At 40.3% G+C, this 12,227-nt stretch overlaps 1 protein-coding gene across 8 annotated transcripts in view; it reads right to left on the minus strand.

Moving 5' to 3' along the window:
- Window positions 1–12,227, minus strand: part of LOC136335945 (uncharacterized) — a 166,523-nt gene that overhangs the window by 121,724 nt on the left and 32,572 nt on the right. For 2 of the 8 annotated variants that reach the window (XM_066277198.1, XM_066277197.1), the window contains 2 exons: window positions 2,569–2,823; window positions 2,220–2,363 (listed from right to left, as the gene is read on the minus strand). The exons of 5 other annotated variants lie outside the window; for them this stretch is intronic. In XM_066277198.1, the coding sequence (XP_066133295.1) occupies window positions 2,220–2,305 (86 nt within the window). In that variant the 5' untranslated portion in view covers window positions 2,306–2,363; window positions 2,569–2,823. The remainder of the gene's footprint in view (window positions 1–2,219; window positions 2,364–2,568; window positions 2,824–12,227) is intronic. One more of the 8 variants, XM_066277199.1, reaches the window with a different exon arrangement.

Below are 12,227 nucleotides of genomic sequence, written 5' to 3' on the forward strand. Positions count from 1 at the left end.
GGGAGGCATTATGAGAAGACTACATGGAGAGAGGGCAGGAAGTGGTTTGGAGAATTATATTCCACAGAGGAGGCAGGAATACTACAGAAATTCTTTAAAGATCAATGATTCTATATATCAAAATAAAGGAAGTCACTGTAAAGTGTATAGAAATAAAACCCCAAACACAAGTAAGTCACTCTGTAATCAGAGTTGTGAATGACAGAAAGAAGAGCTAGGAATGAAGGAAAGGGCAGAGACATGTCAAGTCAGTGAATAGAGATCATGAACTCTCTCCAGAAGAAGACAAGAGCTCAGAGTGCATAACAAAATAACTCAAACTCTAAAATAAACTGACTATGCTCAGAGTGCGTTGCCAGCTTGCTTTCTTAGACCTAATCAAATGCTCCTCGACCTGCCCCAGGAAACATCAGGATCCCAGAAAGGGCAAGGCAGCCCAAAGCTGAAGATGGCTGGCTACAGAAGGGGGTTAAATGGAGAATAAACAGTGGAGCCTTTCTTTAGAATTTCAGCCAGAAAAGAGAAAATAACTACAGATACCAAAAAGAAAGAAAGAAAGAAATCCATCTTATTTCCCATTCAATTCCTTACTTAGGCAGCAAAATATCAAGAAAATTTAATTGCAAGGAATGAGTGTTATAGGGAAGCATAAACATGATCCAAAAAGGAAACTCTTCTTGTTACCTTGTCAGAGAAAGTGGCCAACTACAGGTGTAAATTCAGAAATTGCAAAAATCCCCTTCCTGGCCATCCTGTGCAACTGTCTGTCCCACATTACATTCCAATATCACCACCACCACCCCCTACCACTCCCCAAATAACGCTGCTGATACCTTAAGTTTCTACAATATAAATATCACTCTATTCCATTTGCTTTAATTTAATAGCAACTTTCTCACCAGTTAGAATATAAGCACCCTAGAGCAGGAGAATTGGAGCAAGGTAGTCAAATGGTATGAACTTCCAATAATAAGCTAAAGAAGTGCTAGAGATGTCAGTACATGATGACTGTATTTAACATTGCTATATGATCTATAGGAAAGTTGTTAAGAAGTAGGCCCTAAATTCTCAACACAAAAAGATTTTTTTTCTTTTCTTTTTATTGGATCTATATGAGATGATGAATGTAAATCAAATCTATCATGGTAATCATTTCATAGTATATGTGAATCAAACCTTATGCTTGCACCTTAAACTTATACAGTCATGTATTTATATATCAATTATTTCTCAATAAAACTGGACCCCAGAAAATTTTTTAAACTTCCTGAAGGAGGCAGGGGCATGTGTAGAATGTTATCTATGCTTATACATTATCAGAAAAATATGTATCTGGCCTGACCTGTGGTGGCGCAGTGGATAAAGCATCGACCTGGAAATGCTGAGGTCGCCGGTTCGAAACCCTGGGCTTGCCTGGTCAAGGCACATATGGGAGTTGATGCTTCCAGCTCCTCCCCCCCTTCTCTCTCTCTGTCTCTCCTCTCTCTCTCTCTGTCTCTCCCTCTCCTATCTAAAATGAATAAATAAATTTTAAAAAATTAAAAAAAAAAAATATATATATATATATATATATATATATATATATATATATATATATATAAATGTATCTGCTTGTTTCTCGGGATAAGCAGAGATACATAGAAAGGAGGTGACAAGAGCACATTTCTCACTAGACAGAAATGTTCCCCCTCTGTAGGTGGGACAAACACTTCTATTCCAGTAAAGAAGAGCTCCTCCAGGGGAGGCTGGTAAGTAAAGATTCAGGGCAACACCATGGCTCTGCCACAAGGTACCTTTGGTCCTGTCTTTACGGCAAAGATGACCAAGTGCCCTGATCTGAGCCAAACCTCCACGCAGAGAACCCAGCATATGCAAGATGGGGCCAGGCAATGATGGTGAAATTAAAAAAAAGGCAGAACCTATGTTCTTCAATAGCTTGGAATATAGTTGTGAAGAAATGAATGTTGAAGGCTATCTACCAGCCATGTAGTTAGTGTTAAATGAGGGGTGGAGAATTGAGCTCTAGGATCAGGATAGGGAGTGGTCATTTTCACTTAGAATAATGCCCTACTTCTCAAAGCTAGGACAACCTTAGCTTTAGAATTTGTGGCCTTGGTTCAAGACCAAAGACTGAGTTGACTTAGAAAACAAGTAAGATTGCAACTGAGAAATACAAATTGCTGTTGCCCAGGTCATTTAAAGGAAGGAAGAAGCCTGACCTGTGGTGGCGCAGTGGATAAAGCGTCGACCTGGAAATGCTGAGGTCGCCGGTTCGAAACCCTGGGCTTGCCTGGTCAAGGCACATGTGAGAGTTGATGCTTCCAGCTCCTACCCCCTTCTCTCTCTCTGTCTCTCTCTCCTCTCTAAAAATGAATAAATAAAATAAAATAAAGGAAGGAAGAAAAGAAGAGAAGGACTGAAAGAGGGAAGGAGGGAAGGAGGGAGGGAAGGCAGAAGGGAGACAGGGAGGGAGGCAGGGGGGAGGGAGAGAGGGAGGGAGAGAGGGAGAGAGAGAGGGAGGGAGGGAGGGACGGACCATAGAAGGAAACACTAGCAAATATTTCTTACCCACTCTGAAGCAGTAATTTTCAAACGTCCTTCCATCTTCTCCTGTGTAGAATCAGTAGTGTAATCTGGAAGCTCCTCAATAAAAGTCTATTGTGGAGGTTTATACCATTTTGGATATTTATAATGGTTCCCTTTTATTTGTACTTGCTTTTTCATTTGGAGGACTGGGCTAGTTATCCATCTTTTGCTGCTGTGAGTGAGTCTAGTTTGTATCTTATACATAGGATAAGCATTATATTGTATCTGGTATCACAGCTAAATGTATAAAACAATAAGTTAACAATGAAAAGAAATAATTACAAGTTGGATTGAACAATATTATTTCATATCACTCAGTGAACTGCCTACTACTTAAGCTACATTATTCTACAGATGAAGAATTTTGAAAATTCTAACTCATGTCAGTTTAACTGTTTCAAGCTTTATCTGATGATAATCCAAAACACTATTACATGTTGCTCTCTAGTCATTGTTTATTGCTGGTATCATGTAATTTCTATATACAATTTTCAAATAATGTTCATGCCCCACCATGTGACACTGAGGCTTTCCAAGCGCCTTCCTTATTCACCATGTTGCAGCTATGGGGGGTCCCATCAACAGAAACTTCCCAGGCCTGAATCCTCCCACCATTTCCTCAAGCCTAGTGGCCTGGGTATGGAGCAGTGGGTCCCCAGGCACTGAAACCCCTCTTCCACCCACTGGAGTTGAAGCTCCACAAATACCAGACCAGTGGATACCCATGAACTAAATGACCCTTTGAAAGCAGATTGTAAGGCTACCTGCATTTTTCCGGCTCCTTGCACTTCCCAAGCCCTTAGTTCTGACTCCCACTATGAGATCCTTTGAACTGGGGCATTAGGCTTTTTCAGAAAAGTCCTGTTGCCACCCTAGATGCTCTTAGCATATAAATATCATTCCTTTTTCTATTTCACAAATACACACATATCACATGCACATACATCACATATACACACATACATCTCAAACATACACATAGCACATACACACATATCACATACACGTATGTATTACATACACACATACCACATACATACAAACATCACATACACATACACACGCTGTATCTGTGTGTATAAATCATCTGAGAACAACTACTGATTTGTAAGTCAGAGAAGATAACAGAACCCTAAGTCCTTAGCCTAAGGTCTTAATGACCTGATAATTGTGTACTCAGAGGCCAGCAAAATTTGCAGGTTTCTCCCTTTCTCAGCTTGGCTTTGGAAGTGTAATAACCACCGAGTTCAAAGGACATCCTGGCCTCAGAGGAATTAAGGGGTGCCGTTAGGAAGCTGATGACCTCGGCAGCTGTCAGAGCTGAAAATTGGCTGCCGTGTGCCTCTTGGCCAGCCCCCTTCACATCTGTGAAAGAAACCAGTCACGCTTGAATCACTCCTCTTTTGTCTTCGTGGATTTTAATCTTTCCTCCAAGCCTAAGGGTGTTTATCAGTGTATCAGAGAAAGAGAAGGAAAATATGATCTGTTCCCCCTGACCCACACATCTCACTCCCATATTCTACTATCAAACAAGTCAGCTGAGGCTGGAGGCTGGAAGCAGGTATTTCTATGTGGAGAGTCTGTCACCCTCAAAACACAGGCTGACAATAAAAAGTTCTTGCTCCTGATAACCAACAATATCTGTAATCCAAAACTGAGTAGGTACAGCCCATTTTAAAGAGAATGCTTTGCTTCACTGGATAACTCAGACCTTCCTATCTTTTCTTACCCCCTCTTTTTGCAACGCAGGACCCTGGCTCCCTCGTATAAACTCCAGTGCTCCCTTCACCTGGATAACCTGGCCCTGTGCTGATCGTTTTCTCACAATAACCAATCTCCTTCCAGTTCCTAAAGTCTCTCTTTTTCACCCTTTAAGCAGCGTCAGAAAAATGACCTTTCTCACAAGCCTTCCCAGATGGATTAGAAAAAAGATGGACTCTCCCAAGCCTAATGGAGGAGGAAACCAGGACTCAAAGGCAGGTCCAAGAGTTGCCTCTGTCATTAACTACCTATGCCCCCTCCACAAGTCCCTCTGATGCCACCATTCGTAAAATGAGAAGTGGACCCCAAAGACCTTTTTCGCCCAAAAGCCTCATGCTCTGTGGCCACTCTAAATATGTATTTCCCATCGACGCTTCTATAAATCAGAAAAATCTCTTCCTAGCACTCACCCCTAAGACACATACCCTTTACCTCATTTTAGTGTTTTGTTTCTATGGCCTTTTAAAATGCTGTTGTGAATATATATATATTTTTAATAGAAGGTGACTAAATCAGTGGCTTGCACTTGTATCTACATTATGTCCAGATGAATTCTGAACATTTTAACAAATAGTCTGTGTCTGTAAAGCCGAGCATGTGAATACACATAAATATCGAGATATTTTACTATGGGGAAACAAAACAGTCAGAGCATGACTCATTTGGGGGTTTTGTCATCAGGGAAACACCCTGATTGAACTTGGAACATCTGCCCACCACAGTATTTGCTGCTGCTAAAGAACTAACTTTGAATGACAAATGTTCTTGATTGTGATAAATCAGCCTTTTACCCTCAGAGAGAGCTCAGATTAGAAAATCCATCAAGATTGTACTGAAATGCAAAACTTTATATTTTTATCGTCATTGTCTTCCAGACCCTGAAACTGAAATTTTCCAGGCTTTATTCTGTGATGTTAGCACGTCCTAAACATTGTCATTTTGTTCATAAATGCAAAGATTATCTTTGCATGGTGAAAATTAAACAAAACAATGACTAGCTGAGTTAAGGCAAGAAAACAAATGACATACCAAGTGCAAAGTGTCTAAAGGAGGTATCTCTTTTTAAATATCTAAAACTATAGTTATAATTTTTCTTTGTAATCACTCCTTATAGACAGATATTTAAGCAAATAATATTAAGCAAAGCCTTGTACTAAATCAGGTGTCATGTTTGCTTTTAGAATTTAGAATCCATAACCCAGTTTTTAAAAATACTGTTTGCTCTTTCCACTATCCTGCCCTGTATCCCTTTGGGATGAAAACAAAAACAAAAACAAAAACAAAAAACCTTGGCAAACATCCTGAAACCGCCAGGGGGTAGGCAGCAGAATGTGCTCCTGACCACTGAAAAACTCATTGTTCACACACTAGCCACACCACAGAGAGACTGACCTCTTTCCAACACTGACAAGTGAACATGAACAGCCCTGCAGACTTTGATTGGCGGTTCACTGGGTCTGTGACCTTGAATGACATTGCTGGCGGATTTTGATTGGCAGGCTGCACCACAGTACACATGCCCACTCTCCAGAAATTATCCCTTATCTTTTTAAAAACACTCTCCTCTTCCAAAAACATAGACTAAATCTGAACCAAAATGTGACTGCAGGCATCAAACACAGCCTGAAAAAAGAAAAAACGTGATCTTTCATTTACAATCCTCAGATCCCACTGTAATTGACATATCCAGTAATGCAGTTGGTCAGCTTATGGCTGCGTCTCCATGAGGCCAAACATCAAAATTAGATAAGAGAAATTCAGGCAGTTAGACAGATATGTTGTCTACAAAGCACCAAACAAATATTCAGACACTTAGGCACCTCCACATGGTTCTTGACATGCTGACAAAACATCTGGGTGACCAGTCAAGGGTTTCACTTTTCTCTGGATGTCTGAGCATATGAGGGGAAGTCTCAGTCTCAACCAGGGCCCTCACCCTGAATGTGCTTGGGCAACACAGGGGCTGGCGGTGCCCTCCTCACTTTTTGAGTGAATGAAAGAAACCAGTACTCTATAGAGCATCCAAAATTTTCCCCAATAAATAAATATATTTTCAAATAAAATGCCACACCTGTCTTTAAAAACCCATTGTCTTACTTTTAAAATAAAGTCAAGATACTCCAAAGTTGGCAACAAACTATGAACCTCCCATACCCCTGGTTAAACAAGGCAAGTGTACTTTTGAAAAACCTTGGTTCCTTCAGATTCTCCCCTAAAATAAATGAAAAAATGTATAAATTACAAACCTTCAAATGTAAAGAAATGAGAAGGCTATAGCAAGTGAGAGATAGCAAAACTTTTGGGAAGTTGAAAAGCAGTTGGATGAATTCACAGAGGTGAAAATGTTTAACAACTAAATACCTACAGAGGAGAATAAGAAATACAACAGTTCCCCCAACAGCATTCTGGAGTGGCTCAGGAATTAGAGATCCCAGTACATGTGAGACTGAAAACAGGACAGGTAGACAAATGTCGATATAAAACATGTTCAGATTACCAGACTCTCTCCCAAGCCACCAAACAACCAACCAGCTGTCTCCTACCCCACAAAGAGGCTAATTCTCTGAAGAAGCTGAAGCAAGGTAAATCAAAACTTGTGACATAGGTAGGACAAGAGCAGCCCAGTGAAACAGAGGAGAATAAGAAAAAGTCCTCGCCTGACCAGGTGGTGGTACAGTGGATAGAGCATCAGCCTGGGACACAGAGGACCCAGGTTCAAAACCCCGAGGATGCCAGCTTGAGTGCAGACTCATCTGGTTTGAGTGTGGGCTCACCAGCTTGAATGCAGGGTCACTGGCTTGAGCATGGAATTGTAGACATGACCCCATGGTCACTGGTTATAGCCCAAAGATCACTGGCTTGAAACTCAAGGTCACTGACTTGATTCCAAGGTCACAGGCTTGAGCAAGGGGTCACTTGCTTTGCTGTAGATTCTTGGTGAGGGCACATATGACAAAGCAATCAATGAACAACTGAGATGCTACAACAAAAAACTGATGCTTCTTATCTTTCTCCCTTCCTGTCTGTCTGTCCCTATCAGTCCCTAGCTCTATCTCTTTTTCTGTCACTGTCTCACACACACACACACAAAGAAAGAAAAGATAATGTCCTCATCCTAAGAGGTAAACCTCTATCCTCCTTCTGCCACTCAACTGAAATACTGTGGGCAACACATAGCCCTCCCTGTCATAGGTCAGGCTCCGTAGGAAACAAAACAAATGCTGAAGGGAAGATTTGTGTGCAAAGGTGTATTGGAAGTGCTCTCAAGTTCAACACCTGTTGAGGAGGGCAGGAAGCATAACAGAGCAGAGGCTGAACTTGAAGAATGAAGCAGTGACAACAAAGGACTCTGTCAATCGATGGTGAGATCTGGAGCTGAGCTGGCCCTTCCAAGTTGTCCCATATTGAAACAAGGGGCCAGACCAACCTCCACATGGACCAGTCACTAGTGTGGGCTACTGTCTTTGGCTAGAGATGATTCAAGAGGACTCAGCTGAGACATGTCAATCACAAACACCCCCAGCAAAAGGAGGAATAATTGTTTTAGTCCTTAAGGGAAGAGGAGGAAATATGGAGAAGCAATTCTGTCCTTGGCAAATTCACACTTGTCACCAAGTCAGAATTAAAAATTTACTCGATCAGAAAAACAGACTGGTGACTAAATGGTGATACAATAAATCACCAAAGTTATGTGACAAAGGTTTAGTTCTATGAGTGGGAAAATGAAAGTGTGGAGGTTCTAGGTTGTTTCTCCAGGTTAAAAACATATGAGCTGGCTATAGAAGGATGCCCTGAAATGTATCAGCTGACATAGGCAGGGACAACGACCCTCAATGCAAGGAAGAGTATGGACAAAGGGACTGAAGCATGTACAAAAAACTGCGCTCAATGGAGGTCAGCAGTGGAACAGAAAGGGTTGAGGAGGCACATCTATAAGAAAGCCTGGGCCAGAATTAATTTCTCTGTGCAATAGGGAACCACTGAAAGTTTTTGAGCTGGTAAAGAAACTGACAAATGTCAGGTGTCCAGGCTGTACTGTCAGTGATTGGGACTGGGAATGCTTCCAGGTGGAAACATGAGTCGGAATAAATTTTAGAAAGTCCAAAGCGGCACTGTAGAAGGGTTTTTAAGAACTCATGCTGTGGACTGAGATACGCCTGGCTTTTAATTCTCATTCTGCTGCCTACCATCTGGGAAACCTTGTACTGATCACTTAATCCTTCTACACCTTTTTCTCAGTTGTAAAATATGTGAAATAATACTTGTTTTAAAGTACTTAGGAAAACAAATGAATGAGATAATACGTGTAAAGTGCTTAGTGCAGCACCTAGCATGGAGGAAGGGCTTATTAAATAAAATCTGACCAGGTGCAGCAGCAAAAGCCACCAGCTGTGGGCAGGGATTCTCATGTAGGCAGGAGGAATAGGGAGGAAAGGAGGAAGGGAACATAGGGGGAGGTGTGTATAAACTTCTAAAGAGGGGTTGTTTTGTTTTCTATGAAAAAGGATGAAAATAGATGAATTCAATGATGACTTTATGATTTTAGGCCTGGGTGCCTGGAACAATGGTGACACCATTGAGAATGATGGACACCTAAATGGTAGGATATTTGTTACAATTTTGAGATGTTTAATTTTAATAGGGCTATGTTTACCTGCTCGATGTCACATTAGGGGTGGAGATGGAACAGACAGAAATAGGTAAGTAGATAGATAGATAGATAGATAGATAGATAGATAGATAGATAGATAGATAGATATCATATTGGTTCTGTTTCTCTGTAGAACCCTAACACAAAGAATAAAGTTCTAAAGAAGTAGAGAATTTCAAGAAGGAGCAGATAAGTGATGTGCTGAGTGTCCATATAGCTAAATGAAAATGAAGATGAATAAGTCACCTCAGGGTTTGATAATCTTGATATAAAAAGTCTTAATAAACCAAGGAACCTGAATTGCTACATGGAAAATTTATAAAGTCTCCCATTTTAGTTCAGTAAATCTTATCAAATATTTTCAGAAAATAGCTCAAATGAAGGTTAATGGTCAAAAATCATATTCAAAATTATTCTTGAAAACACAAGTATAGACAATTACATGAAAAACAGCATGGTTGGTGTCAAACAACCTGCCAAGTCCATGACTTGGAACCAGGGAATTAATTTTGGCAGGGAAGGTCTCATCTGATGTAAAAGTTTTCTATGGCTGTTTTAATAAATTACCTCAAATTTAATACCACAGAATTATTCTCTCACAGTTCTGGAAGCCAAAATCCCAAAATCAGTCATATGAAGGCCCAGACCAAGATGAGTCCAGGTTTACTCTCCCTCCAGAGACTCTAGAAAATAATCTATTTTCTTGCCTTTTCCAACTTCTAGATCTGCATCCTTGGCTCGTGACCTCTTTCTCCATCTTCAAAGCCAGAGGCTGAGCCTCTTCTTTCTCTAATTCTTCCCTCTGCTTCATTTACATGGCTTTCTTTTTGTGTGTGTTTTTATCTAATCTTCCTCTTATGAGGACACATGTCACTGCACTTAGGGTCCACCTGGATGATCCAGGATAACCTCCCTATCTCAGGATCCTTAGGTTAATCACAGCTTCAGAGTCCTTTTATTATATTTTTTATTTTATTTTATTTCATTGTATTTTATTTTATTTTTGCCATCGAAGGTAACACTCACATGTTCCAGAGATTAGGACATAGATTTATTTTGGAGGGGGGCATTATTCAGCCTGTCACAGTAGGTAATTCAAGAATTGTGTCAAAATGTGCACCCTAGCAACCCAGCTGACTCATCACTCAGCCTAGGTTCTAACCTCAAGCTTCCAAACTCAAGTACTTGAAATAGAAACACCCTAAGACCCAAACCTAAGCACAACCAGAAAAAAACGCAGGCATTTTAAAGAGAGAACCAAAGATAAGATCCCTTTAAGAAAGATAATTCCCAGTTGTGGAAGGCCTGTCACTTAGCAAGAACTGTGAGCCAATCAGATGCTCTGTCAGGAGCCAAAGCAAGAGAAAACCTGCCTAATTGGATTGGCTGCCTTAATGGGCCAGAAGTCAACAAGTCAGAATGAAAAATATACTCAATTCAGCCACCTGGAATTGGTTGTAAAAAGGATGCAATAAAATAGGTCAATTTTCAGGAACTAGTAAGATAGTCCATACCCAAATGGACTGACTGCTTCTGTCTCTATGTGTCTGTTTGTCATTTTGTGACTATAGCCTTAAACCACTCGAAATGAGTGATGTGTCCCGTTTTAAAAGGGTTAAAAAGCTAGTAAGTGAATTTATTCATTTTAAGCATCCTTCCCAACTACTGCCAGTCAAATAAATCTATTATGGGTTTGGCCAATTGTACTGGTTCTCTTCCTGCTCAATGACTTAGCTCATCCCTGAAAACATGTCAATACTGTTTTACTGCATGTTTTCACTGAAGTATATCATATGTGCCCTGTTCTCAGAATGCCAACACACACTACATGCAATTCTGTCTTTATCTTCCTCCAACAGGGAAATTGTTTTTGTAGTGGATTAAATATTTGTGATTCAAATGTCCCACTCAGCCACAAAAGTAGGCTTATATTTTGGCTGTGCATAGCACATTAAAATGGTCATGGAAGAGGTGGGAAATGGGTACTTCTTAGAATGGCTTCATTCTCGAGGACCTTCTCTTCATTCTCACCTACCATCCCTAGTTTATTCTTTCAGAAATTACTTACTGAACACCTACCAGGCAAGCCCCTCTTCATGAGTCTCTGCTCCTAAAACTCTCACAGTAGAATGGCACAGAGATAGGAAAAGGTGAACTCATACTACTCAGATTCTGGATTTTTATTATAGATTGGAGTTGTATCAAGTTTCCTGGTGCTAAATATATACAATAATGGGTTGAATAGTACCCCAAAAAAATACATATCTACCCAAAACAGCTGATTGTGAACTTATTAAGAAATAGGATCTTGAAACTATAATTAGTTAAGAATCTTGAGATGAAATCTTCCTAGATTGAGGCTAGTCTCTTAATCAAATGACCTATTGAGATCATTATCTCTGTTGCTAATATAAAGTAAGAGCATATCCCTTTTCCATGCCTTATAGTAAACATACTTCCAGGATATTTTTCTAGTTCTCTATTTCATTGACAGTTTATTCCTGTTGCAGTGATATTGACCTTATATCTACAAGCCTTTGTTTTGTGTCTTTCATTTTTCCCCCCTAGCTGAAATGTTAGTGGCAATCCCAGAAGAGTATCTGCTTATAAGACCAGCATTTTTCTTACCTTTCTTTGGCCAATAGGTCTTTAGGTCGATTAATGTTAAAGGTTATATTTACAGAAAACTACCATTTGGATTGAATTTACTAAACATATAACATGGCATTTCCCTACACTCTCAATTGATCACATGTAGAGTGAAGAGACCAAGCAGGTCAACTGTTTTGACATCAGTTTAATTTGATGCCCTCACTTTGACATAAAACACAGCCTTGACTATATAGCCAGGTTTAGATAGTAAGGGTAAAAAAAGAAAATGCCATTGGTTCATTACAGGCTGATCTATCTGTTAAATCAGGGTGGTCATAGCCAATTTGTCTTCTCTTGGTCAGATCATGGGAGCACATGGCTTTGTTATTGATATTGAGAAGCAGAGAGAGCAGGCAAGAAATGCCAACATTGGGAACCAAATAGGGACTGAGGAAAGATATGCATTAGCTATTTTGCAGACAAAGGCAAGTTATGGCCTTCAGCATTACTAGACCTCAAGTCCTGCTAGCCAAGGAAAGGCAAGGGGGACTCTAGCCCACAAAGCTGCACACAGGCCCAGCCCAGATGTCAGAATGCCACCAGCCTGTCATTAAGGACAGATAACTAAAAGAAAGAG

This window comes from Saccopteryx bilineata, chromosome 4 (assembly GCF_036850765.1).
Source record: "Saccopteryx bilineata isolate mSacBil1 chromosome 4, mSacBil1_pri_phased_curated, whole genome shotgun sequence".
In the NCBI taxonomy this organism is placed as follows: domain Eukaryota; kingdom Metazoa; phylum Chordata; class Mammalia; order Chiroptera; family Emballonuridae; genus Saccopteryx; species Saccopteryx bilineata.